At 40.7% G+C, this 27,223-nt stretch overlaps 3 protein-coding genes across 4 annotated transcripts in view; 1 reads left to right on the plus strand and 2 right to left on the minus strand.

The window, feature by feature from the left end:
• The first annotated feature begins 879 nt into the window (after window positions 1-879).
• Window positions 880-2,609, plus strand: LOC108143948. Its single transcript, XM_017268547.2, has 3 exons — window positions 880-977; window positions 1,032-1,561; window positions 2,016-2,609. The coding sequence occupies exons 2-3, from the start codon at window positions 1,039-1,041 to the stop codon at window positions 2,447-2,449; spliced, it is 957 nt and encodes a 318-aa protein (XP_017124036.2). The 5' UTR covers window positions 880-977; window positions 1,032-1,038; the 3' UTR covers window positions 2,450-2,609.
• A 10,251-nt stretch (window positions 2,610-12,860) lies between these two features.
• On the minus strand, window positions 12,861-13,722 carry LOC108143889 (mitochondrial import inner membrane translocase subunit Tim17-A). The gene has a single exon (XM_017268467.2). The coding sequence runs from the start codon at window positions 13,544-13,546 to the stop codon at window positions 13,022-13,024; it is 525 nt and encodes a 174-aa protein (XP_017123956.1). The 5' UTR covers window positions 13,547-13,722; the 3' UTR covers window positions 12,861-13,021.
• Window positions 13,723-15,887: 2,165 nt separating this feature from the next.
• The window catches only part of LOC108144163 (loricrin), an 84,329-nt gene continuing 72,993 nt past the window's right edge, over window positions 15,888-27,223 (minus strand). Inside the window, exons 2-4 of one of the 2 annotated variants that reach the window (XM_017268825.2) lie at window positions 22,761-22,877; window positions 22,180-22,377; window positions 15,888-17,019 (exon numbers count right to left, since the gene is read on the minus strand). In XM_017268825.2, coding sequence (XP_017124314.1) covers window positions 16,094-17,019; window positions 22,180-22,377; window positions 22,761-22,830 — 1,194 coding nt within the window. In that variant the 5' untranslated portion in view covers window positions 22,831-22,877 and the 3' untranslated portion in view covers window positions 15,888-16,093. Of the gene's footprint in view, window positions 17,020-17,222; window positions 20,166-22,179; window positions 22,378-22,760; window positions 22,878-27,223 lie in introns of those variants that run through there. The other variant, XM_017268841.2, reaches the window with a different exon arrangement.

Genomic DNA, 27,223 nt, shown 5'->3' on the forward strand with positions numbered 1-27,223 from the left:
TCCAAGTTAATCTAATTAGTGAGCCACTTGGAGCTGCAGTTTTGATTTACATTTCGAGCTGCCACTGGAAATTAGCCAGGGAAAGGCAGTCGCCCCCTGAAATAGTCGGGACCCAAAAGTTTTACTAATTTCCGTACAATTCACTCCAAATGTTCGAAATAGATCGGTGGCCATCGCCGCTTTGCCTTTGCCGAGTGTCGGCATTATTTCGTTTCGATTTCGGTTCATTTTATCGCATTTCATTAGTGGCAACAGCGGTTCCAATTTCCCAATTCCATTTAGTTTTCGACTGGCATTTTACAATTTCGCATTGCCCCCTCTGTAATGTTCCCTTCCCTTCCCTTCTAATCCCGCTTCCGATGAGATTTTATTTATTTAATACGTATACGTTGAATGTCGAAGCGAAGCGCGTTCCTTTGTTCTCGTCGGTCCCTTTGTTTGGCCTAACTGGGCAAATATTTGGCCAACGAAAAGCGGGGCCACAGCTCCCTTGATAAGCGATAAGCCTCGTCTCGCCAGGGCCATGAATAAATTAGTTGGCCAGCCCCAAAAGATTTTGCTGTTGGTCAAGAAAACATCATAATTTTTTCACCGAAAACGATTTTTTGGGTGGTCGTCAAAGGAGAAGCTTTAGTCGAGTTTTTGATTTTCTTATTTCATTTAAAGTATTTTTCATATAACAAGAATTATAAAAATTATAAAAAATAAATAAAATAAAGATGAATGAATCCATTATTTTTAAAAATATAAGACCGTGCAGTAACGACTTAAGTTATTATTAATGAAACAAATTTTTTTCGTAGGTCAATTTTCAATTTTCAAGGAAGCCATGTGATGTACTTCAACCAAAATGTCAAATGGCCCAAAGGCCAGTTCATAACCCCCTTCAGTTATAACTTGAACTCCATCGGCGTTAGAACGCAATCATATACAGTTTTTTATTTATTTAACTTATTTTGTATTATAGAAATTCAAAGGTTGGTATGCAGTTAGCAAAAAAGTTGATAATAAATTTGATAACTTATATCCAGAGCCACCATGAGCATAAAGGAAAATTCAGAGGTGGTGGAGGAAAAACCAAAAATCAATCGAGCAGAAATGTATACTTTTGGTGAGTTGTATCGGGCATTTAGGAACATAACCGTGCCCGGATTTGTGTGGAAAATGATCCTCTGTAGCGATCCAGTGCTGACTCTCATCTACATGTTCATGGGACTCTACGTCCTTGACGTGCTGACCCGCTACACCCTGGTGCAGCTGGTGGGCGTGGTGAGTCTGACGCTCCTGGCCCACGGCATCGCTTACACCGCCATCCGTCCGCATTTGCGATTGCTGCCCTACGAGAATGTGATGGATGTCCGTCGAGCAGATTTGACCGTATCGCCGGAAGTGGTCGCCCTGGTTGTCCGCTACTCGACCAACTGGATCAATCGCTGGGTGGCCACGGTGCAGTTCCTCCTCTTTGGGCCTTACCTCGTGGCCACTATCCTGGTGAAGATCGCCCTGCTGGAAGTGTACAATGCCTTCCGCTGGCTGGAGCTATCAACACTGATCAAGTTCGGTAAGTGGCCCTTTAAAAATTGTAAATGAAGACCTATGCAAAAATCAATTACATTAAATGATAATGTAATTGCAGATTACAATGCATAGCAACAATATTTAAGATGATTTCACTAATTATTAATAACTAAGTTTAGGATTAATATATATTGAGACTTAATTTAAGAATACAATCAGATTACAATCAATGGGAACTAAAACTGCAAATACAAATATTAAAAAAAAAGAGATTGGGAAATTCAGCAATTCAAATTGATACAACTTTTTTATAAGTTTAAAACTGCAGGACATTTATTCTGCCTTATTTTATTTGAAACGTTTTACACCATCATTAAATATATCTAGATAAAATGTTGGGTTGGTGAAATACAACTGCAGATGATATATATTTTTTACTGCGAAACTTAAATATTTAGAATTTAACCAAATCAATATGTTATTTTATTTTTCCATAGCCTACTGCATGGCGTTCGTTCTGCCAAGAATCTGTCGCGTTTTCTGTCTTTGGCTTGACTCGCAGCCGCCCAACGGCCACGTCCACTGGCTGATCAGAAAGGCGACCACGGGCAGACGCCTCTTCCTGGAGGCCCTAAAGGAGGCCATCGAGGAGACCCTCGAGGAGGACCACGATGAGGACAGCGAGGAAGACCTCACGGAAGACCTCGAGGAGGTTTTCGAAGATACCTTCGAGGAGGCCTACGAGGAGGCCTTCGAGGAGGCAATCAATGGGGTGCAACTGGAGATCCCAAAGAAAAAAAAGCAACAGCCCGTGGTGGGGTGGATATTCATTGGCAGGAGACCAGCAAGTATCGACGAGGCCTTCATCGGATACACCCAAAACACTGACTTGGCGAAGGAAAGCATTGAGGAAGAAGCGGACTTTTTTTAAAAAATGATTTAATTTTCATTTCTTTTGGTTAACTGTTACTATCCAAAACAAAGTATTCACATTATGGGGTTAAGGGCTAACACTAATGATATCCAAAGAACATGACCATGTTAAACAAATTCTTTCCAAATAACTATATACACTTACACTTTACACGAAACAAAAGTGTATTGTTTTATTGGATTTTGGTACATTGGTAAAGAAAAGCTTGGTAAGTCCAAATATTTTCTATTCAATTTAAATATTTCCCTTTGATTTTATTTTATTTAAATTTAAGCCATATTTGTTTTAAATAAAATGCATAGAAACTATTTGAATTTTTTTTAATATTATGATTGCGTATGTAATTTTAATATTTAACACAAAAATTTAAATTTAAAAGTCAGATATTTAGTTTTCATATTCCATTTTTTCATCAGTTTAAATATAAATTAAATTGAATTAAAAATTAACTATGGAATCTTGTTTAACAATAATGTATTTTTTTCCATTTTTTTTTCGATTATTATTTAAACATTTTCGTGCATGAATTTAATAATTTAATAATGTCTTAAAATCTTAGATATGACCAGGTCGAAATTGTGTGTGATATTTGGTGGGGAAAATAATTAAAGCCTGTTGTTTTTTCGCGCAACTTGCGTGAAAAAAAAATCGCGCCCAGAACGTGACAAGCGATGGTGAAGTTAAAGGCGCCGAAGGCAAACAAGCTGGCGACCCATTGATGTGGGTGTCATGCAAAGTGGGCGGTGTGTGAAAGTGGGCGCCGGGCGAAAGTGGGTGGCGGATGCGATGCAGCCTTGGCAGTGGTTAATCATTAAAGCCGCCTCCCCGGGCCAGTGGCTCAAGATGGTCAGATTTATTCATTAGCGGGGTGTGAGGGGATGGAAAATCACTGCGGGCCATGAGAGCATTAAAAATTTAGTGAGCTCTTGGCAGGAGGTACACGAAAATCGAAGGAGAAAGCAGGAAGGGAGGAGAAAGGCGACAGGAAGTGGGGGAAAATTGGGCAACGGAGGGGGAGGGGTGGCTCCTTTCTTCTTGCAATTTGCACTCAATTGCAATTTCCGTTCGCCGCTGCCGTTTGCTACGTGGCTGCCACGTGAAAAGCCATTGCCCGCCCGCATTTCCAGCCCCTCCCTTAGTCACCATGCTGCACGCCTTTCTACCCCCTTACTACCCCCCTTGCTACGCCCTTGCCTACGTGCTGAGCGGCATAAAACGCGCTGAAATTTGTTTTGCCATTTTGTTTAGTTGTTAGTTGCTGTGGCGGCGCGAACTTCCCGCCCTTTCCGTCTTTCCCACCCCCTCCCTCTACCACCGTTTTTTTTTTTTAAATATCAATATAAAACGTGACAGAATGGACTTTTGCCTCGGCAAAGCTCAGGAAGCACTGCGGCTGAGGGACAGGAGAATGCACTCCGAAAAATGTCTTTCATTTGTTTCATCTCATTACGAAAAATATATAGAAACATATTTAAATTCGTGTAAAAAAAATGTTGACAACATTCCTTTTTGATGATTTGATTTGTAAGAAACAACAATTTCTATGCAAATATGAGAGGCTTCCTCTTTTGAATAGTTTATATTTTTATTTCGTAAAATATTTAGTTCCGGATTATTTGTTTCAGAATTTGTTAATATTTTAAAATTGTTGGATACAAGAAAGTTCAATAAAAACATTTTTGTTTTATATATAATGATTTTGATTGCTCAATTCCTTAAATAATATTTTAAAATAATTAATTTGACGTAAACAAAAATGTTAAATGTTCGTTCTTCCTCTTAAGATTTATTAAATATTCACTCAACAAAATTAAATGAAAAATAGATTGCTTAAAAGTAATGCCATTTTTGTTGTCCTTAAATTAAAAATACTTCGATAAATACTATAACACATTAGCATTAAGATTACAATTTTGAATTGCAAAATATGAATACCATTTTTGTAAAGTGCACCGTTTAAAGCAAATCTGAGGAACAGAATTTCCGTAAGCGGTTTAACTGCCCGGCGATGGGCAGGCATAAGTAGGCGTTGGGCGGTCGGAAAATGAGGGGCGGGTTCACGCATTATAATCCGTTTATGGACGTCACCCCCGTCCGAGACCGAAATCTCTGCTGAAATCCAAGGAAACGAGACCCGTTCCAAATGAGACGCCGACTTAGCTGTCCCTCACAATTGTGGAATTAGTCGATGATGTCGGATAACCAGGATTCAATACGGGCATCCGGGGAAACACTGGGTTCAGGTGCGCAGGATGCATGCTCTCCAGGCTCACGGTGCTCTACTCAAGGTTTTTACGCATAATTTTATTTTTTGCCGTCAAGTATCCGTAAGAACTTTTATAAAAGCCCCAATTTGAATTATATCTTAAATAGCCCACAACATGTTTTTAAAATTTGGGAACGCAAAATTTAATGATTTTTTGATTTAAAAAATCATATTGTCTTGTTTGAGTGACATTTGAATTTATTTTGTTGAATTGTTGATTTTTCGTTTTTAATTTTTACATACAAACAAAGGTCAAAACCTTTAGTCAGAAATTAAAATCCCTCAGCATGAGAAATATTATTGTTTTACTTAAAGTTTGTAGCCTCAAATCCCCAAATGAAACTTTGAACTTAGACTCTTATTTATGAATTAATTATTTATGTGTAGGTAAACGACTTACTGCTGAAATCGCAATTAAAGTTTGACTCCAGTTTACCAAAAACAACAGAAAAAAAAAAACTTGGAAAATGGGCTGCAGTTTCTGAGTTGCTGAAGTTAAAGACATGCTTTGGTTGCAGTTGCCATTGTGCAGCGGAGCATTGCAAAGATGCCCCGGGCCAGGAGTGTGATGATCCTGATTTCAAAGGCATATGCGCTCCGTTCTGGATGCCATCGGGGGGTCGCTTTTTCGACTCGGCCAAATGGACTCACGGTCGATGACGCTGCCTTTCAAAAGGACAGTCCCCTATTCCGGTTTGAATGGCGAGGCGGCTGTAGAAAATCAGACAGAGGTTTTCCCCGGTTTCCATGGCACACTGCATTGTGTGCATTTATACACACAGATATGTATGACAGGGGTAATGGGAGGCGAACTGTGTTGGTGAAAATTGCATTCAGCGAGTGTTTTATGGCCGTGTTCGGCACTCCGACTGCGGCTGCTTTATGAATGCATAATTTTATTATGCACAAATTCTATTTACAACGCGACACGTTGCGTGAACGGTTCATGAGGCGCAAAGTGCGAGGGTAGCTTTAGAATTTCGCAACCTATTCAGAACCTATTTTAGCTTCTTATAACACCGACTGCTCGATTGCACCTGGCTGACCATTTGATTGTAATTAATATTTGCATTTCAATTGCATTTGCGCTAGTCGGCAGTAAAACCGGTTTTTGTGGCCAGTGGCCAAAAATTTGCCACGCCCTCTGACACGCCCACTGCCACGCCTCAATTATCACATATGGCGGGACATTGATTAAACATTTAACTGTCCATAAGTATTTTAATAACTATTTCGGCGCTCCGAAAAACAATTTCCCAACGGCTAATTGTGGGTGTTTAGTTGGATCAGTTCATGGTTGCCAGCCCCAAACCAACCGAATGTCAACCAAATAGAAACGACCATTGGATTGAATTCGGGTTTGCACCGCCAAAAAATATGAGAATTAAGTGATATCTATGTCTGTAGAGTTTTAATTTAAACATAATTTTAAATCAATAAATTAAAATACTTTAAATTAATGTGATGTTTTAAAATCGTTTTCAAATAAATTTCATTTTGTAAATATTTTTAACGTGTAAGCCAACTCTTGTGATATCTTTTAGAAGAGTGAGTTCCAACAATAGTCTTCAAATATTTCTATACGCTCTGGATCTTTCGAAACTGAAATACAATTTTATCGAATTTCCTAAATCTTTCAAAATTTGTAAGCCATAATTTGGGTCTTTTCTTAAAAAACCCACAATGTAACATTTTATGAATCTGAATTTGATTTGGTTATGACACCGTTGGAGTCATTTTTTAAGAAGTCTCAGACACGTCAAATAAAAACTCCCCGAAACAATTTTTGACCGTGTAGGGACTCCATGGGCATATGGTTAGGGCACCCAGCGATGATTGCTTCCCTCAGGGCGCTCAGCATCGACATTGACATGGTCCAGTGCGTATAAATCAACAGCTGCAGCAGGTTTTCCGGCCCAAACAGTATGTTGGCGAAGGGGGAGGGGGGACTAAAACGGGGACAGCAGCAGGCAGCGGGTTAAAAATCCTTTCAAGTGGTCAACGGACGCAAATCCCTGTCCCAGTATCCTTACATCCCGCATCCTTGTGCCTTTGCGGTTGAATTAAGACAAACAAAAGGCACTGACAGAAAATGGGGAATGGGAAATGGAGAGCTCTGCTTAGATTACGCATACGCCGTGTTGAGCAGTGGGTCCTAGGGGGTACAGGGAAATGGGGTCGAGAAAAGAAAGTGCAACTCACATGCACGGCAACAGAAGCAGAAACAGAATGTGGAGATGGAGCTGGAAAAGGAGCTGGGTTCTGGAGTGGCAGGACAAAAACGAAAAAGGGCAAACGCAAAATGTAAATGGGCTTTTCACAAAATGAATATTAAATTGCAAGTGGGGTAAGGAAAAAGGCAACGGGCGCGGGAAGGGGTGACTTTGCCAGGGGGTGTTAGACATGTCTGAGCCGCCATTAACATGGCCGAAACCGAAGACGAAGCCTCCACTGGGTTGGCTTAGAAACACTTTGACGGCTTTGATTTTCGCCTGGGCTTAGGTGCGGTTTCCCTAGTCCGCATATTCATTTTCTTACTATTTCTTTTGTGGCCAATGTGAATATGATTATCGCTACGATTGCCAAGATGGGAAATCTGACAGTCTAAAGGCTGCTATCCTTTGGTCTCTTTATTGGAAGTATCGACAAGGCAGAGAATGATAATTCAAGAGCATAAATATATTGCTATTATTCTTTAACTTTAATCCATTTCTTTAAAAAATTTATTTCGTTTATTAAAAAAATGTTTTTTTGTAACTTAAGAAAAAATAAAGCTAATAAAGAGTTTAAGTTTTTAATATCTATAGATTTTTATGACTATAAATATTTTTAAGGTACAAGCTTACATTATGAACGTTGTGTAGATATTTTTAATTTATTTATTTATTTTAAAATCCTAAAGAGTATTTTTGATGTAACTTGTCGAAATTTAGACGTATAGCCATAAGAGTGATTGTTTTATAAAGCTGGCGACCTATACTACTCATCTAAAATCGGTTTAAAAAAATAAATTTTGTTTCTATGCAAAACCCGATTTCTAAAAATCGGTTTTTTGAAAAATTAATTAATGACCAATTTTGCATTTTTTATAAGGGGGTACATCATCATTTTTTGCAGAAATTTGAAAATCTGAAAAAAATTTTAACTGTGAATGCCATTTGATTGGAAATTTATTACGAATTCAACGGTGTATGACATTCCAACATTTGACCATTATTTCCCAGGGTTTTAACACAAAAACCAAGTTTTTAATATGTTTTTTGGGATTTTAGGCGATTTTTCAAACAAAATTATTTCCGAAGAGTCTTTTTGCTGTAACTTTTACAAAATAAGACCCAAAGTCAAAAGAGATGCTATTTTGAACAGCTGACAACCTATACCATCCATCCCCGATCGATTGAAAACAATTAATTAAGTGTTGACAAAAAAACTGATTTTTGAAAAACGTTTTTTTAGAAAAATTTATTTTTGTCCAAATTTCGGACTTTTTTGTAAGGGGGTACATAACCATTTTTTGCAGAAAATTCAAAGAATTGGATTTGAAGAGTTTTATGTAGATAGCTTTTAAACTGCTCGAATAAACTGATTAAATATATGAAAAAAGAATATATAAATGAGGAAATTAAGTTCCAGCTCAATTAACAGCGGTAAATAATTGCCTTCTGGTTGGTCTAATGAGCTTAAGGCAACGAGCATTTCTTGCGTGTATTTCTGAAAGTAGCTGAAACTTGCTCCTTTGGAAAATGCTAATCCCAATTAGAAACCGCAGCTCCACTAATTAGCATTGGGAGAATCTCGGATATCCGACTTGTTTTGTGGCTCCTCCCAGATAGATGAGGATTTTGTGCACTTTTCCGCAAGCGCACAGGAAAAGTCTCTGCCATTTTCCGCCCGCATCACAGCCCCCACAGTCAGCCGCCCACTTATATGACATGGCATATGCATTGTTTTCAAAATGATTTGCGGTTCTAATTTTTCGCACAGAGGCGGCGGCTGGAAAAGTGGGTGGCCGTACTTTGTCGTAGTTTCTTATTTTTGTGTGGCTTTCGTTGCACAACTTGAACAGAGGCCCAGTTCCCCGTGCCATGCCACTCCCCCTTTTCCTATTACCACTCCGTTTCCGCCCTCGCAAAAGTCCACAAAATGTGGAGCAAGTAAGATGCCACCACAAGCCGCATGCAGCTCAAGTCCCTCTCAACTATTGCATCTTCGTTTGGATGCAAGAGTACTGGAAAACAATGTTTTAAAAATGTTAAATTAAAAAAAAGGCTTGTTAGCTTTAAGCAAACTATAATATATACAATAATAAATCTTTTCGCAGAAAAATTATCTTATTTCATATGTATTTTACCAAAATGTTTTTCAATAAGTTACTAAAAAAAAAACTACTATTAACAAAATTATTTTATTTATTATTTATATTTTTAACCTTGAATTTTTTTCCAGTGCAGTCTTGTTCCCTGCTCATTTTGTGTGTTTCTTGAACTGAGGCGCCAAAACAAAGCAGAAACTTCGGTTGGTTCAACATTTCAACTGCTTGGAAATTTATTCATTCCCATTCCCATAGACATTGCCATCTGCATTTCCGTCTTCATTTGTCTGTCGTTTTGTATTTGAGCATTTCGGTATTTGAGTTTCGCCTCGATGGCACCCCTTCCGATCCCCGCCCCTGCTAAATGCCCCACACAAAAACTTTGTCGAGCAAATAAGTAAATTTTTAATTGAAACTCACATGGGAGCAGGGCGCTCAAGAAATTTGATAATTCAAATGGCAGACCGTTTAATATTTGATGTGGCTCACACCTCTTGCACTGCCGAATTAAATTTCATTTGTCGAAATCAATTAAAATGCCTTTCAAAATTTATCACCTGCAAAAACGGACGATTTGCAAAATTGGACTTGGCTCGGCTCCTTTTCGCCCTCGAGTGCCTCAATTACTCTCTGGCCAACTTCAACTGCAGGCGAATGCCAAAGTTTTCGTCCTTTCATCCGTCTTTCGGCATAAGTTAACCAATTTTTTTTTCTTTCGTATGCCATAGCAAAAGTTGAGGTAAGTTGTGTACTGAAGTCGAAAGTTTTCCCACACATCCGAGAAAAAGTGAGGGGTAAACTGCAAGTTCTGCATGGCAGAGGACAAATATTTTTCAACAACTTCTCAATGTTGCTAGTGGGTTTTGAATGCAACTAAATTCGAGCTGAAATCGGAGACTTTTAATATGGCAGGCACATACAGCTGGGGTTCAAATAATATGGCGTTTGTTCAATAAATTAAAAAAAGCTTTAAAAAAAAACTAAAGTTTTCATGTAAAAATTAAAATGCAAAGCGATTTGCCATTCATACCAAAAATATTGCTTTAAAACACCAGACTTACCATAAGAACAGCACTTGGCGTTATTGTGCGAAAATTTAGAGGCAATGCTTTTGTCTTAAAACAAACATGGATACCCAAAATAGAAATGGAATAAATTTTTACAGCCAGTAAAAATGTTTTTGTAAATAGCTCTGACATTTATTTGTGCAATTTTTAGAAAATATTTTACTACCACTATTATTTGGACCACACCTGTGGTGGAAAAAGGAAAAAAGGAAGAGTTTGTTTTGCAAATTTACCCATGTCGTGGTTGCAGTTCTTACTTTAACAATCAGAGTTGACTAAATCAGAGCTGGTCTGTTGATGTTGCAGCTACAGTTGTTGCTGCTGCTGCTGCTGCTGCTGTTGTGATGTTGCTGTTGTGATGTTGCTGCTGTGATGCTCTGTTGTTGCTGCTGATTTATCTGGCGAGTGCGCCAAACGCATGTAAACAAGCGTCGGGGCAGGCATGTGTTTTTCCAGCAGACCCGCTGCAAAACACCCCCCCCCCCCGTAAAACCTCCCCCACGCCGTAATGCGTTACACAATTTGGCAACGAGGTCCTCTCATGTTGCCCACATAAGTAGGCAATGCATTTTTCGCCACTGGAGTTTTCGCCAATTGGGAATGTTATGCGGTGCAGTGCTCACTGTGCAAAATACGGTCCAAATACCAGCCAAATGAATTAATAAAAATAAATGGAGCTAATTACAAATAACTGTGTTAGCGCTACACTGTGCTTTTGAAAGGGCAAATCATAAGGAGGTCCATATCCTTTGCTTAAATATGTTTGATATATTAAATAGGTTTCTAAATATAAAGTCACTTGTTGATAAGATATGTATGAACAGATAAGATCTATGCAAACCATAATTAAATATTTATTTTTTTCTGTGTGTTTCTGTCTCTTTCTGTTTTACCCCGATTTTCCCCTTATATATGTACATATATATGATTGTCTGTTGCTGTTGGCCGCCCTCTAATGGCTACAAATTAAAGACTTCGGACAAAAGCTTAACTTTCATTAATCGCGGCAAATGTCAGCGCACAGATTTCCCACCAAAAGGGATGGAAAAACATGGAGCGAGGGAAAAGGGAGAAAGGAGAGAAAGTGGAGAAAGGCGAAGGGGCGGCAAACGAGATGGGGAGACAATGCAGCTACAACAAACTATCAAAATAAATAACAGAACGTGACGGCAACGTAACGCGCCACATTCCCCCTGCCACGCCCCCCTAAAAGCCCACACAGCCCCCTCTTGTGGCACACCCCCCGCGCCCCCCTTTCCGCCCACCACACAATTGCCACACAAACGAAACTTTTCAGCCACGAAAATTGCACATAAAACTTAATTAGTTTTTTCTCTCTCTGTTTGGCGAGTGTGTGTGTGTTTCGTGCTGTTTGGTCATTTTTATCATTTGCACTTAATTAATTAAGTTGTAGCACTTTTATTGCCGCACAACTATAGCAAGAACAACAACTATATTATACACATGTTAAAGAATAGTTGTTGTTAGAACACAAAATGAAAGAACCAATCAACAAAATGCCCGCAAGAAATATTTGGCCAAAAAGAATTTCATTAAGATTTCGCCAGTAATTACGAAAACAAAAAACAACAAAAATCTTTAAAAGTTGTTCTTTTGCAAATCAAAAAGTGATCATCTATTAAAATAACTTCAGCATGATTTTCTTAATGCAAATGTTCATAAAGTGTGTTAGGTAAGTGAAATGATGTGAGAATGAAAATTAAAACACTTGCAGGTCTTGAATTCTTGATTAATAAACCGTAATTGGATTTGCTCGAGCAGATTGCGGCATAAATATATAATACGATATATCGCGGCAAGTAAGTGCCAATAGATATAAAAAATTGATCAACTGCGGGTGCGCCATCTACCGGGCGTTTATGCCAAGCTGCCGTAAGCCGTAAGTCGTAAGCCGTAAAAATTAATAGCCAGACGATGGGTATGGGTATGGATATGGGTATGAGAATGCGAATGCGAATGGAAATGGGAACTGGAATGGTGGATGGCTGTTTTCGACCTGGTCGTCGACTTCAAGTACGTGTAATATCAATAAAATTAAGCCGAGACAAGGGCCCAAAGCCAGACAACAGTGGAGGCGGGATGGCGGGCTGGTTGGATGGCTACGTTGGTGCCTTGCGTGCAATCATAAAAACGCGACAGTGCCAAACAATAAGCTGAAAGCCTCTTACATGTATTTTTATGCTCCACCCACCGTCCAAACCGCCCACTCAACCACTCCACCACTCCACTCCACTCCACTCCACCCACCCAAACCAAAACTCAACCACTGCGATGACGACGCCGCCGTGTCGCTTCTAATGCGACTTGAAAAGTCAACGACATCCGCCACGGAACGAGCTGGGTTAAGGGGGTGCAGCGGAGTGCTGAGGGGCACCAAGGGGTTAGGGTAAGGGTGGGGGAGGGGGAGGGGGACTGGAAATGGAAATGGAAGTGGAAGTGGAAGTGGGTGGCATGTGGGGCACCGAGAGCGAAAGGCTTCTAAATGCGGCGCGTCATTGTTTTGCCCTGAAGGAGCTGCCAGCTGAAATCGTGGCCCCGAAGTTCTGGTTCTCGATCCGCCACCCATTCCCTGATTTTATGTCCCTGCACAGTGGTGCACATTAAATTAAATAACCTTTTTAATGTTTCTTTTTTTATTCCTCGTTAATTTAATTCAAGGGACTGCAAATCGAAAGCTTTAATATGACTTTTTTGTTATCTTAAATTGAGATTATATATATCAAGATATTAACCATCACTCAATTGTATTTGCACAATTTATTTGAGTTAAAGACTAATGATTTTACTTCGAAGGTCACATTTAAGTATATATATATATATATACAGACGTAGTCCAAACAATCAATCGAATATAAATAATTGGAAATTAAGGCGGTCGACTTAAATGACAGAACAAAATAAATTTAGCTAGGGGACTGCTGGGCGCCGGGGAATCCAAAGCCAGTTGCAGAATTAAAATCGTCGGATGGAAGGTCAGATTCCGTGGGCTGCGGTGACAGATTGTAGAACTGCGGTGCTGAGATGCGGGTGAACAGGATGCCCACGCCCTCGATCATCGAGAGCAGAACGCCACCCATAATCGCACTGCCGCACATGGCGGCCACGCCATTTCGTGAGCTCAGTATCCCACCGGCTATGGCCCCGCTCATGATCGAGTTCCACGGATCCTCCTTCTCGCGAAGATGCACCAGGCTGCAGTCCACGATGCTGAAGACACAGCCCCACGAGGCGAAACTACCGCCGATCCTCGGCGATCTGGCCTTTACGGCCGCCAATCCGCCGACAAACCGATGTCCAAAGCCCTGCGGCGCATTCCGGAACCCCCTGAGTCCTTGGAAGAGACCGCCTCCGACGCAGCCCATGGCGAAGGCGCCGCCACAATCGTCGACAATGCGTATAGGACACGGTTCGCGCGAATACTCCTCCATACTTTCTATATCACGAGGGCCGAAATTGAAAACTAAAAACTGATTTTTTTACGCGTTCGTTTTACGCTTGACTTAACACAGGTTTGATGGGGTTTGGAAATAAATGTGAACTGAAGGGCGGCAGTACGGAGATATTAGGAAGCAAGAGACTCAGCCTACTTAGTTGACAAAACTAAAATTATAGCATTCAAAATATTAGTAAATTAAAGGATTATTGGGCTACAGTAATTTATAAATTTTAAATTTTTAAATTTTATAAACTGAATTGAGCTATAGTTGCTATGTTTGCTATGTGTTTAGTATCAGTCGCTTGGATCCGTGTAAAAAGGTTTTTGGCCTAAATTTTAGTCAATGGATTGAGCTAAGCACTCTTATTTACATGCACAAAATTATAACCACTAAGGAACCCTTTTCTCCAGCAATTTTACAGATTAACTTATACATCATCCAAGGTGCACAAGTTTTTGATGAAAAAGAAAACTTTTTACAAACTCTATTTTACTATGGAATAATATACCTGATAAACAAATTTATAAAAAAACAAACTTTTTAATTCAATAAAACTATTTAAAATAATTTAAGCATTACCTCTAATAAAAATTTGTACCACTTACCTGTGCTTTCCTTTTCAATCCTTAAGTAAAGGGCATATCCCATGGGCGAACGGCAATCGATTTTGCATAGATAACCGACCAGTGTGGCCTCTTGCCGCTCCCTTCTTAGTTGTTGTTGCTGTTGTTGTTGTTGCTGACTGAAGTGCTGCTTAAATATGAAAAACTAACTCGCAGCTGCTTTTCACATTTTCCTGCACTTGACACTAAATTCACTTTGGCCAAGTGGGTGCTTGGTGCACTTGGAGCGCACTTTCGCTTGACAACAAGCCCACCGGCTGGCAGCATCGCATCCTCATACTCATTCCATCCACATCCACATTCCCGTCCACATTCCCATCCACATGCACATCCACATCCACATCCACATGCACATGGCCATCCAGACGGGCAGGTGCGCAACGTACGTACCCTATAACGTACGTATATATTTATTTTATTACTTAAATAAATTACAAAACGGTAGTCGGTTAACCAGAGCCAAAGCCGAAGCCAAATGGCCACCCATCCGCCATCCGCCATCCGCCTGCATAGTTGAGGAGCTTAGCGCATAATATATTGTTGCAGTGCAGCAGCAACATTCCGGCCAACAAAGGCAGCAAAATGTTTGCCGGAGCCGGAGCGGTCTACTCCTTCTCCGGATAACTTTTGACTGCCAAGTGCAGAGCTTCAGCTGCCGAGTGTGTGGCCCATTTGAAGTGTGAGGCGGGACAGGACATGCCAGGACATGGACGGTACAGAACAGAACAGAACAGAACAGAACAGCACAGGTGAAACTACAAACGGAAACGCAGCGCATTTCGAGTGCTAGTGCCGCCCAAATACGAAACTTTCCCAGCTTTGGCCAACTTTCCGGGCCGAAAATCCGTTTGCCTTTAGTCAACAGCCTCTTAAAAAGTTATGATCGCGTTGATTAAAGATCTCAGTTATTTTTGCAGATTTTTTCCCAAAGTTATTTACACTTTCCGTTTCTCTGGGGATGCCGCATAAATGTGAGCTCATCATTTACCACGATACAGTTGCTGTTGGCCAAGTTATCATGTGGCTTGCTTAACCTCAATTACTATTTTATATATTAGCAAAGATTAATTTTAATGCAATCACTATGTTTTAAGTTTTGGTATATTTACAAAAACTCTTTAAAACAAATCAAACTAATTTTTGTTAAAAGATTTTTCCAGTTTTACATTAATTTAACAAAAAAATTAGACCGTTGTATTTTTTCAAAGTTTTGAAAAAATGTTTTTCTTCACTATATTATATATATTGTTAATGCAGATTGGCTTGTATATTTATTTAGACTGAAAACTTTTCATGTAGTTAGCATTCATACGTACAGCAATTTCAATTAGATTTTCCTTAAAGTTTCTTTATGCTGCAAAAATGTAATAAATTTACCTAATCTGAAATAAAAGTTATCCAAGTATTTAGCCGAGTCTTAACGTAATTTTTTTGAGCGACCCAAATCTAACATTAAAGTTTGCAAATAACTTACCACACTGCCATTTTGTCACCTATTTGCCCCCCAACCAAGGCAATGAAAAACTTTCACAAGCTGGCTTTCAATTCTTACGTATATTATCTTGTTCAATTTCAATTTAAGTTATTTCTCTATTTACAAATGAACTCCGAATGGGGGTTTTGTTTTGTTTTTTTTTGGGGGGGGGGGAGGATTCTACGCGCACGGTATCTCAAATTACATGTGACAGCTCTCTGAATTATCGGGTATATATGCTTGTATATATATGTATTGTATTTGTATACTTGTCATTTATAGTTTCGTATAATATGCTTATATATTTCAATATTGTTTCAGTTAATTTCGTTGAAAGTTCTCCATTTGATTACATTGCCAAAGAACGAAAAAAAAAACGTTGTGTATTTGATGGGGAGACCAAGGTGGCTCTCCACGTAAATGATGGGGCTACTTGATCCTTCAGCCGTAGTAGTTGCCCGGTGCCTGGGTGGGGTAGCCCTTGGCTCCATCGGAAGAGGAGGAGGAGGAGCCGCCGCCGCTCCTGGATGAGGGATTCTCGCTGAAGAGGCCGCCAAAGTTCTTCGAGTTGAAAATGTCGCCCAGTCCGCCGGAGCCACCGCCACCTCCGCCCTGCTGAGCACCTCGATTGGAGTTTCCACCGCTGAGCAGGCTGCCCAGAAAGCTGCTGGCACCGCCGCCACCGCCTGCATTGGCCCCGCCGCCCGATAGAACGGATCCCAGCAGTCCTCCAAGGATATTACTTCCGGATCCGGATCCAGAGCTGCCGCCGCCACCTGCCGACGAACCGCCGCCGTAGCCACCGCTCGGCTGATAGCCACCGGCCTGCTGGCCACCACCTCCTCCTGCGCCGCCGCCCTGCAGTTGCTTGGCTATCTGGCCTGCAATGATTCCAGAGACCGCTTGACTCACCGCCGGATTCGAGAAGAAGTTGGAGAAGAAGCCGCCCTCTTTGTCTTTGGGCTTCTGGGCACCGCCACCATTGTTTTCATAGCCCGGAGCGGGTGGCGTGTAGCCAGGTCTGGGCTGGTATCCGCCGGGAACAGCTGGCTGATAGCCACCGGGTTGGTAACCACCGGGCGCTTGGGGCTGGTAGCCGCCGTTGTAGGGATTGTAGCCACCACCGCCTCCGTTGCCGCCAGCGCCATATGGATTGTACGGCGCTGCACCACCACCATTGGAGTTGGGTAGACTGGGGTACAGGGATTGGCCGCCAGCCGAGAAGCCACCACCGTATCCGCCGTTGCCTCCGCCGTTGCCACCGCTCGCAGCACCGCCGTAGCCAGCACCGCCGCCCGCATCCGCATCCGGCAGCGGGGCACTGGGGGCATTCGGGGCATTCGGGACGTATGCGTTATGGCTCACCTCTGATCGGTCAGCAAAGCAGTGCAAGCAGTGCAAAGCAGTTAGCCACAAAAGCGGGGATTTCAAATGAAACCAAATAAGGAGAAAAGAAAGAGACACAAAAACAAAGAAAAAAAAAACACAAATTAAGTAACCAAAAGCAAAAACAGGGGTAAGCAAAAATGGTTAATGGACAATCAATGAACTTAGCTTACGTTTCTGATCAATAATCGTACCGTTTTTTTTTTTTTTTTCGTTTTAATTCTACACAACTTTGAGTTTGTCCGCCCGGGCTTATTCTAGTTAAGTCTTCGCAGTAGTATATTAAATATAACATCTCTTCTGTCCACACACATTTATATAGTATATATTTAATGCTATGTACAACTCTTTAGTTAGTGGTTTTGATTAGTAAATACTCGAATACTTATTGTTTGCTCGTTAATTTCATCGCCGTGTCTGAGAGTATGAGTCGATGTGGGTCTGGGTATTTTGTTTAGTATTTGTGTATCTTAATTCGATAAAATGATTTCAGTTTGGTTAATACTGGTCGTACTGTTTACATGGTTCCGGTTCAGAGATTGCAAATGAAGTTAGCAATAGTTGGTGGTGTCCCAAATCAAGTGTATGTGTGTGTGTGTGTGTTCGTGTGTATGTGTATGTGTGCAAATACAAACGGACGGAGTAAATATGCTCGACATGAGTGCTTTTTATCCGGAATTTACAGCGACAAAATCGTTATGTTTTCTTGGGCAGCTTTGAATTTCTGGAACTTTGTGTGTTTAAGTGTATGTATGCGCTTGAAATGCTTCACAATTTGTGTTTTGTATTTAGTTTTTGGTTTTTAGTTTTTGGCTTTCGATTTTGTAGTTTTTTGATTTTTCTGGCAGTTGGTTAGCAATGTAAATGCCTTTCTATGACAGTTTTTGTATTAGTTTTTGTTTTTTTTTTTTTCGGGAGTCTGCAGCACTTACAGCTTAGTTTTCAGTTTTTACTTTAGATTAGTTTTGAACACCTTAGGCTAGCTTAATTCTTTTGTTTTTTTGTTTTGTTTTTGTTTTTTAAAATGCCATTTAACTTGCTTCAGTGATTATTTATTCATATTCGTAGTCGTACAAAAAAAAAAAAAAAACGAATCTGATTTGACCGCAGCGCACTTGGTGCACCGCTCTCGAATGTAGCTCATTATGCATTTTGATTGACATGCGTATCTTGTATCTACAACACTATCCATCTAAGTATCTGTATCTGTATCTGCATCTGACTGCAGCAGCAGTTGCAGCAGCATCAGCAGCAGCAGCAGTAGCAGCAGCATCATAAGCCCTGAATCCGCCGGCGTCTGACCGCAAATTCGTAACATCAACAAAAATGAAATTAACATCAAAGTTGCCCAACCAGCCATGCATGTATCTGTGTGTGTGTGTAAGTGTGTGTGTGTGTATGTGTATGTGTTTGTGTGTATCGGTGTGTGTGTGCGTATCTGTGTTGTATATTTGTAGCCATGTGAGGCGGTTAGTCTTTGCCCCCTTTGACCAGAGGCTGGCTGTCTAAGCCCGAAATTAAATTCCAATTTAATTGAGCTGCAAAAAAGAACACTCCCAGGGGTCGGCGAGCAGTTCCCCTTGACTGATAGTCCAAAAGCACACACAAATGAACCCGTTCGCACACTCACTCACTACAACACACTCACATGCTCTCGCCGGCGCCCTCCTGCACAATATTAAATTGAAATTACGTATTCGCAGTGTGAGCCAGACAGCAAAGGCGGTCGAGCAAAACAAAAAAAATGACCAACTACGTGAAACGAGAGACGGCAAAGCCTTGTGTAATTAAAACACAAACCTTAAATTGTTGTGGAAAGCTACGAAAAGCAATCATTATGTTAGGAGATTTCATATTTTACTTATATGATTGCAAGGACACAAATTTGTATACTACCAAAAGTTATCAAAATAATTGTCTCTTTTATCCTGTCAACCATTAACACATATACTGAAATTGAGTATGGGTATATTATGTATATATATATACACAAAATACTCTAGTCTTTTAAATTACGTATACGAAGTGTTGGCCAGTCTGCAAAATCTGCAAATAGAGCTACAAATTGCTTACAAGTGGTGTAAACAAGTTGAAAATTAACTCTTTATAAAAACATTGACTTCATAAGCTCAACAAATTAAAAGTACTTGTGTTTGTGACTTTATATTGCACCATCGAAAAAAGTAATTCCCGCATAACTAGCTGGCTGGCTAACTTTAAATTCTTAAAATATACAATTGCTATCTCCAATGCCGCTGGTACTGCTTTTACATTTTTCTTAAGCCTACGACAAATAAAAATGTTCGTAAAAAATGGGAAAAAAAAATCAGGAGAATATAGAAACTAATAAAAAGAAAAAAAATAAATTTACAACCTTCAGGCGAGCTCCCATTTTCACTCAATATTTAGCCTAAGAATTACTTTTCCAATTAACTGCCATGCATTTATGGTCTTATTTTATTTTTTATATCTAATACATATATAAGTAGTACGACCAAAACCTAAACAAATTTCAATATTTTTTCTCAAATGAGAGCACCTCTTTTGATTTGTTGTTAGTAGAAAGTGAAAATGGATTCATTCCGTGATGGTTGTTTTGAACTTAAAGCATATTTTCAGGGGGACAAATGTGCCAGGGGTCGTCGTGTTGTGGCCCGTGCCGCTCCTGCTGCCGCCTCAGCTTATTACGTGTGGGACAGGAGGGCCAGGACGAGGCATGCGACTAGGATCGCAGGTCTCCCGATGCCGCCCAAACTGCCAGCTGCCGAGGGATGGGCCTGGGTGCGCCGGTTGTAGGGGTTCTGTTGATTCTGGTTCTGGTACTGCGGCGGCGGCTTGTTGTACATGTTCGCGTTGGAGTGCTGGCTCTGATAGCCCTGGAAGTTGCTGCCGTAGGGCGCCAGGCCGCCGCCGCCGCCGCCGAGGATGCCCAGCGTGGAGCTGGGCAGTCCGACGCCGCCGCCGACGCCGCCGTTACCGCCGCCGCCTCCAACGCCGCCGGGCGGACCGCCGGTGCCGGTCGGTCCGCCGCCGCCGTAAAATGGCAACTGGCCAAAGACGAAGGGCGGATTGTACGGGTTCACCGGCTGCAGGCCGTGCATGGGATAGCCGGGATTGAGGACGCTGCCTGGATGATTGGGTTGGGGAAACTGCTGGAACGAGGGCGCCGACGTGGGCGAGTTGTACGGGAAGATGGGCATGTTCGGTATGACGGGCATATGGTGTTTGGCCCCGAACACATAGTGCGGATCGATGACGCCCGACGAGGAGGAGCCCGCTGCCCCCGCGTTCCCATTGCCGTTACCGTTGCCATTGCCGCCTTTGTCGCGATCCCCGTTTCCGGCATTACCATTTCCGTTCCCATTCCCATTTCCGTTCCCATGGCCGTTGCCGTTGTAGCCATCGCCTCCGCCTCCGCCATCGCCGCCCTGCTGCTGATGGTTGTTGTAGGTGTAGGTGTTAAGCGTGGGATTCGATGAGGCGGGTGCAAAGATGTTGTTCTCGGGTCCCTGGCCCAAACTCGATCCTGTTAGTGGTTAGTAGTTGGCAGTAGTTCGATGGCACACGTGGCACGCGGGGAAAAGAGAGTGGGTTTTCTTGTTAGCGTTAGTTTTGGATGTGGCAATGTTGCCGCCGCGGCCTGCCCTCCCTTTAGCTCCCGCTCCGATCAGCACAGAGAGAAGTGACATTGTTTTTTTTTGCGGTTTAAAAAAAAAATAAATTCAAGAAACAGTCAAACTTCTGGCAATAACAACATGAAAAGTGGCCTTTTTTTATTACAATACATTATATAAGAGATTGATTTGAAATAGATTTAAAAAGTAAATTTATCTAAAAGCATAGTACCTTACTCTTGTTATTAATTGAATTATAAGTCTTTCGAAAAGGTAGTTTTCAATTAAAATATATTAAATTTTTAATTTTTACCAAACCATTTTTGAATAAAGCTGTAAATTTAAAGACTGTGTGACTGTTAATTCACCACACAGAAAATTGTGTTTACGATACAAACTAGATATTTATATGGAGTTTTTGTATAATGATTGAACTTGGAATCGTATTCGTGCCTAATCTTGTAATAGTGCTATAATAATAATTATTTGTATGGCTTTAGTAGAATTAATACTTGTGTGCCATAATTTATACAAAAATCGAGCTGGCATTGATATGCCCTTTTTCTCTTTGTGCTTTGACTTCCTAATACATGCAGAAGTGGTCGTCAGAGAGGGGGAGTGGCAGGGGGCGGGTGGGTGGTTAGCAGTCGAATATTTGGAAGCCTTTAGCGAATGAGGCGATGAATGAGCGAGCGAGCGAGTGATTGATTGATTGATTGAGTGTTAGGTTGATTGAGTCAGCAGAAGCTCTCAGTGTCTTGATGTGTGTTTGTGTGCGAGTTTGTTTGTTAGATCGCCATATTACATTCGGTTATATTGCATATATGTGTGTATATATATATATATATAGGTGAAAACGATCACAAACTTAACAAAAACTTAAGACCAAACATAAAAAAAAACACAAAAGAAATTCGAGAATTTGGAATTACATATCCTTGCAGAGTATTCGGAATTTTATGAGTCTTAAAATAAATAGAACCTTGAATTTATACGTGATAGTGACACGGAATTAAAAAACGACTTTAAATTGCATAAAACTATAATGTTTAATTATTTCAGATCCGAGTTTCAGACTATAAAGTGAATATTTTATAATCAGAACATAGAATGTGTTTTTATCGAAAGATCGGAAGGAATTAAATGAGGAACGGTCTTGTTAACCCCTTTATATACAAAAATCTAAGCATTGTCCCAAATAATCGGACAATAACTGTTTTTTAAAAAATAAAGCATTCTCGACTCTGCAGAAATATTATAATCTTCGGCGTCCGAAGTCAGCTTTGTTGCCCCCACAAATCCCTGTCTTTAGTCACAAATCGTTGAAATTTATAACTCGTTTTGAGGAACCAAAGAAAAGTGGCCGCCAATCGCCAATCGAAAATCGCCGGTCGCCAAAGCCCGAAACACGATATACAAAATACGCAATACGCAATACGCAATACGAAACACGATGCCAATCGCCTGGACAACTCCCCCAGGGAAGCGCACAATGAGTAATCAAGTGGGGGATTCCAAGCTAAATACCTGACGGATTGGCCGAGGGATTGGCCGCCAAGTTGGGGCTGCTGTTCGAGGCGGACGATCCTCCGCCGGAGCGCCGCTTGCAGGTTGGATAGTTGCCGCAATCCTTGCCATCCCGCTGGTTGTAGCTGCACGAGTCGCTGGTGATGACGCACTCCTCCGTGGGCAGGCAGCCAATGTCCCCGCATCCACGGCCGTACTCTTCGCCCGCGGGAAATTCGATTAGGTTCAGGGTTCGGGGTTCATTGTTCAAGGTTCGGGGATTGCGGATAACGGGATTCAGAGTGTGTGTGTGTGTGTGTGCGTGTTGGAGTGGGTCAAAATCATACGGAAAAAAAGAAAATACAAATTATAAGCCTGCACAAAATCGGGGTTGTCTCCTCTGGCTTCAATATATTCAATGTCAATGATGGGGTGGGGGGTTGATGAAGGCATGAAACGTTCACCACCGATCTCGTGGATCGGTGTTCATCTCGGGGTTACTGATTACACAATACAACAAATAACAGGGGGGCGGTGGCTTTAAAGGAAAATGGCAGTTCACCCCGAAAGCCCCCGCCGCCCGGAATATCACGTATACGTACTCGAGTAGGCGTCCACGGTGTAGCCGCAGCTGGCGAGGACCGCTAGAGTCAGCAATGGCAGTCCCAGCATCCTGTTGCTCGATATAGATGCCACGCGCTTTTGTCAAAAGTCACTGAAAAGTACAAGAAAAATACATTTTCTCAGTTGGCCAACTTTAACACAGGCTTTTAAAATAAGTTTAGCTTTTCACAATTTGTTGAGAAAAAATACGAAGCAAAATACCAGTCAAAAGTACATAGTATGTTTACCAAGCAATTCGGTTTCCTGTTTTGATTTCAATACGCTCTGATTGTCTGCTTTGTGGTATTGAAAAACAATATCTCATGAGCACTTTTAGCAAACCAGTTGAATTTAAATTTAAATCATTCTTGAGTAATGTTTGTCTGAAACTTACAGTTTTGATGAAAGACTAAGGGTACTTCAACACGAAATAAATGTATATTTAATAGAGTAACTAAAGCTTAAAAATGTGCCAACCCAAAACAAATTATTGCATTTTCAAGATATAATATTGGCTCTATTTTTAAAAATTCTCTGGCAACTCTTTGACTTATCCAAAGGCATCCTTATCTAAATGATCTCCACATTTCCTCTTTCTTTCTTGTTTTGCTGTCTGGCCACCGAGGCCTTACAATTGCGAAACGCACTGTGGCGAGACAGCTGCCTGATTATTATTTATATGTTGCAGCAGAGCCAGAGGGCTGTACCCTTTTGGCAAGCCAAGTTTATTTATCACATTGACAGCTGGCTCAAGTTCATTGCGGTCCCGATGCGTCACAGAGAGAAATGAACAAGTTGGGGAGGAGAAATCGAGAAATGGGGAAGGGAAGAGACCAAATGGCGTCGCATTTGTTTGGCAGAAAAAGTCGGAACTCGAATTCCCGCATGATACCAAAGGCAGCTGTGGGAAAACCTTTATCCCCACAAGCAAACCAACTTCATCGCGTTTGAGAGGAAGTCCCAGCTGTAAGCTTGGCAAATCCAGACCAACATGGGTAAACCAAATAAAATATTTGAATATAAAATGGCAGGAATTAATAAATAATCTGATAAAGAATAACCGATAGATAGTACGAATAAATTTTCGTTTTAATCAAGTATTAAGCAAACAAAAAAAACAAAAAAAACATTTTCGATGGAAACTTCTTTTACCAAAACATTGTCTTTTTGGGAAACAGGAGCAAAGTTATCATTAATAAACAATAAAAATCATTTAGCTACACACCATAAAATTCATGAGAAAGCGGGAAATTTCAAGTTTCGTTCGCCTTTCATGTCATCCTTCAAGAACCTAGAAAATCGTCAACTCATTCCAGTCAGCCCACCTGGAGCAGTCACTCCATCACAGTCGACCACTGCCCTTCCACTTTCCGTCTCCGGTTGCCTTTAATCAATTGCCTTTTAGAGGGTAAAAGAAAGAGAACAGCAGCAGCAAGTCGGGAATATTTGCCGCGTTTCAATATCAAACAATTTGAAGAACTTTTTCATAATTTTCCGTTCTTGGCCGTTGTCCACTCGCAACATTTCCATATTCAAATTTCGCAAATGACTTGGCAATTTAGTCGGGGGACATGAGCGGAAAATGTTGCTTAGCCGTGGAGGATGTGGATTTAACGGTCGTTTATTTTGATTAATTTCGAATTCCGCTTAAAGATTTTTGTCATTTCTTGCATAAAATGGAAATTCCTTGGGAATGACTATGGCAAATGAAAACGCATAAATTGTTCGTCTGACTATGATTTGTGCCTGGCTTCATTTGTTTTCGGATTTCCCCCGCCTACGGAGATATGCATGAAGAGGCCCAAGAAGAGGAACACAAAATACTACAAATTTGGAGGTGTGGTGTTTCCATAATATAAAACACATCTGGTGGGGTAGCATAGGGTAATCTAGCTAAAGCAAAGTTCAAAAATGCATTTCAAATATTACAAAATTACAGCAAGGTGATCCAATGTCCTTATAAATTTAATTTATTTTTTGTTTTGCCAAGTGTTCCCTTTTAAATGTATAATTTTGGTTTTTAATTAATATATTTCATTGATTTGTGCCATTTTTGGTTGCTTTAAAAATAATTATATTTTAACTTGTAGCTCAACAAATATAAAAAATTAAATATATAAAATAAAATAAAAAATTAATTTAATGCTAAACAGTTTCGCTTTTAAAGTTTTGTAAATCATTGCCTACTTTTAAGGGCTACCCCTTCTGGCTCCGGTGCGCAAGCAGTTCATGAACCCTTCCGGAAGAAGCAGTTCAGCAAGCTGTGCTTCCTGTTTGCCGTGATATTCAGTGAAGCAGTTCTGAAGTCATTTTAGTGGGTAAAACAGTTAAGCCCGAATCTTCATTTAACGAATACATATAAATTTTATAAATCCAATATTATTTAAGAGCGACGTTTAATGTTTTTTCTAAAAAGTTTTCCTCTATCCAGGGTACCTTAACTGTCCAATATCTTTGTTTTAAAGAGCTTGCGCCTGGCTGCCTTCATTTTAGCTGTCTTGCCCGCAACTCCACTCGACCACTGTCCGTCCATCCGTCCGTCCGCTTGTCCGTCCGTCCGTTTGTCCGTCCGCCTGTCCCTGTACATTTGTCTGTGCGGGCCACGTCCTGGTCGACGGAAGCCAAAAGTGGAAATGCATGATAAATGACACAAGGTTTGCCTCTCTTTTTTTACCACTGTTATTTTTTGTGTGTGCTGTTTTTTTTTCGTCAGTAGCAGCGAGGGTAGAGGGGGGGAGGAAATGGTCGCGTGGGCGGACCTTGTACAACAACATGAAGAACGAGAGCGGCAACAACAATTTTTATTTCAAGACACAACACACAGAAACACAAAACAACGATTCCAGGACAGCGAGAAAGTGAGCAAAAGGGGGGTCGGAGCACGAAAATTGTGAAACGATGACGTCGTAAATGTTTTGTTGCAACATTTTTCTGTTGTAAACGAACGAAAAAAAAATAAAATAAAAACAAAACAAAACAAAACCGAAAAAGGAGTAACAGAGACAGTTAGATACGGGGTGCGGAGCTGGAGCTGTAGAAAAATGAAATAAAAACAGCAAAGCAAACTGTCCGCGAAACGGAAGCGCAAATAAAACAACTGCAAGGGGTGCCCAGCCAAGCGGCCAGTGGTGTCGGAAAGGGGCGGGGCAGAGGGGCCAAGCGGATGAAGTAAAAAAAACAAGAAAACGTGAATAAAACCACGGTGATTCCCACTGTGCGCTGCCTTGTAAAGTACTTTTTAAAATAAAACCAACAGTCGTCACTCAAGAAACAACATTTTTTAAATACAAAAATATGTATATAGAAATAGTTTTATAGTTTCATAAATACGGAACTTTAAAATATATTTCAGTGACTATTTAAACAGAATAAAAATAAATGTTTTTTCAAATAGGCTTTAAAATGAATGGAATTAAGAACTTTAAGAAAGATTAAGGCTAAACATAACAAAGAAACGTATTTTTAAGTTCAATAGTTAATGCTCATCACAATAAAACGTTATAAAATTCGGAATACCATATTAATTTTATTTGATCAAATATTTTTAAAAATATTGTTTATTTTTATTTGTTTAATATAAATAATTGTCTAAGCAAAATCCAATTTTAAATTATAATGTCACCATATTAGATGTTAAGTTAAAGTCACCTCTTCTTGGTTGGTTGTTAGCCACAAAATTGTTGTAGTACAAATACGAATGACTAAATTATGATGTTTTTACCTTTATAGAATATTCAACAAGCTATTTTACTTTATTTAAAAGGAACTTCTTACTCAATATCTTTAATAGTGTTTAATATTATTTAGTTTTCGCCAGGCACTTTTGTAGCGAACGTAGCGAACTGGACTCCGCCAGTGTGGCCAAGTGACGCTATAAATCCAGGCCCCACCCATTTGACCCACCGACAACAGGAAGAAGAACAAGCCACACCAACGAGCACCGCCCAAGGGAAAGCGGAAAAGCGAGGAAAATGGGGAAAAGCGGGGACTCGGAATGGGGAAAAACAGCAGCAGCGCCGCTTCAACGCTTGGGTTCGCAAGGCATAAACCGAAAATTCACACTTGGTTACTTCCTTCATGACTTTGGATATTATTGTGGTTTATGTTAGTGCTGTCACTTGCCCGCCGGCATGCCACGCCCCCCCCCTGCCGCCTCCTTAACCCTCCGCTGCCGCGTGATGTATGACTCCATGAAATGCGATATATTCATGTTAAATTACTTCTTTTTTTTTTGCAGCCTAGGACCAACAGGACCAGAGAGGCGACATCAGAGAGCGAGAGTCGCTGAACAAGTTTAAAACAACAAAAGTGCAAAGTTTGGCGCCAGTTTGAAATTGCAATTGCAATTGAACAAACAATTAAAACTTTTAAATATTGTGACAGCATTTTCACAGTTAATTGCACAGGCCAACGAGCAGCTGCTGCCTCCGCCACTTTCCCCACATTCCCCACTTACCCTTTT

This window comes from Drosophila elegans, unplaced genomic scaffold (genome assembly GCF_018152505.1).
Source record: "Drosophila elegans isolate 14027-0461.03 unplaced genomic scaffold, ASM1815250v1 contig_149, whole genome shotgun sequence".
NCBI classification, from domain to species: Eukaryota; Metazoa; Arthropoda; class Insecta; order Diptera; family Drosophilidae; genus Drosophila; species Drosophila elegans.

Excerpts from the sequence above, each read along its gene's own strand:
- LOC108143948 (XM_017268547.2), top strand. The coding sequence starts at position 1,039 with ATGAGCATAAAGGAAAATTCAGAGGTGGTGGAGGAAAAACCAAAAATC. Across the intron at positions 1,562-2,015 it reads ATCAACACTGATCAAGTTCG|CCTACTGCATGGCGTTCGTT; the intron begins GTAAGTGGCCCT and ends ATTTTTCCATAG.
- LOC108143889 (XM_017268467.2), bottom strand. The coding sequence starts at position 13,546 with ATGGAGGAGTATTCGCGCGAACCGTGTCCTATACGCATTGTCGACGAT.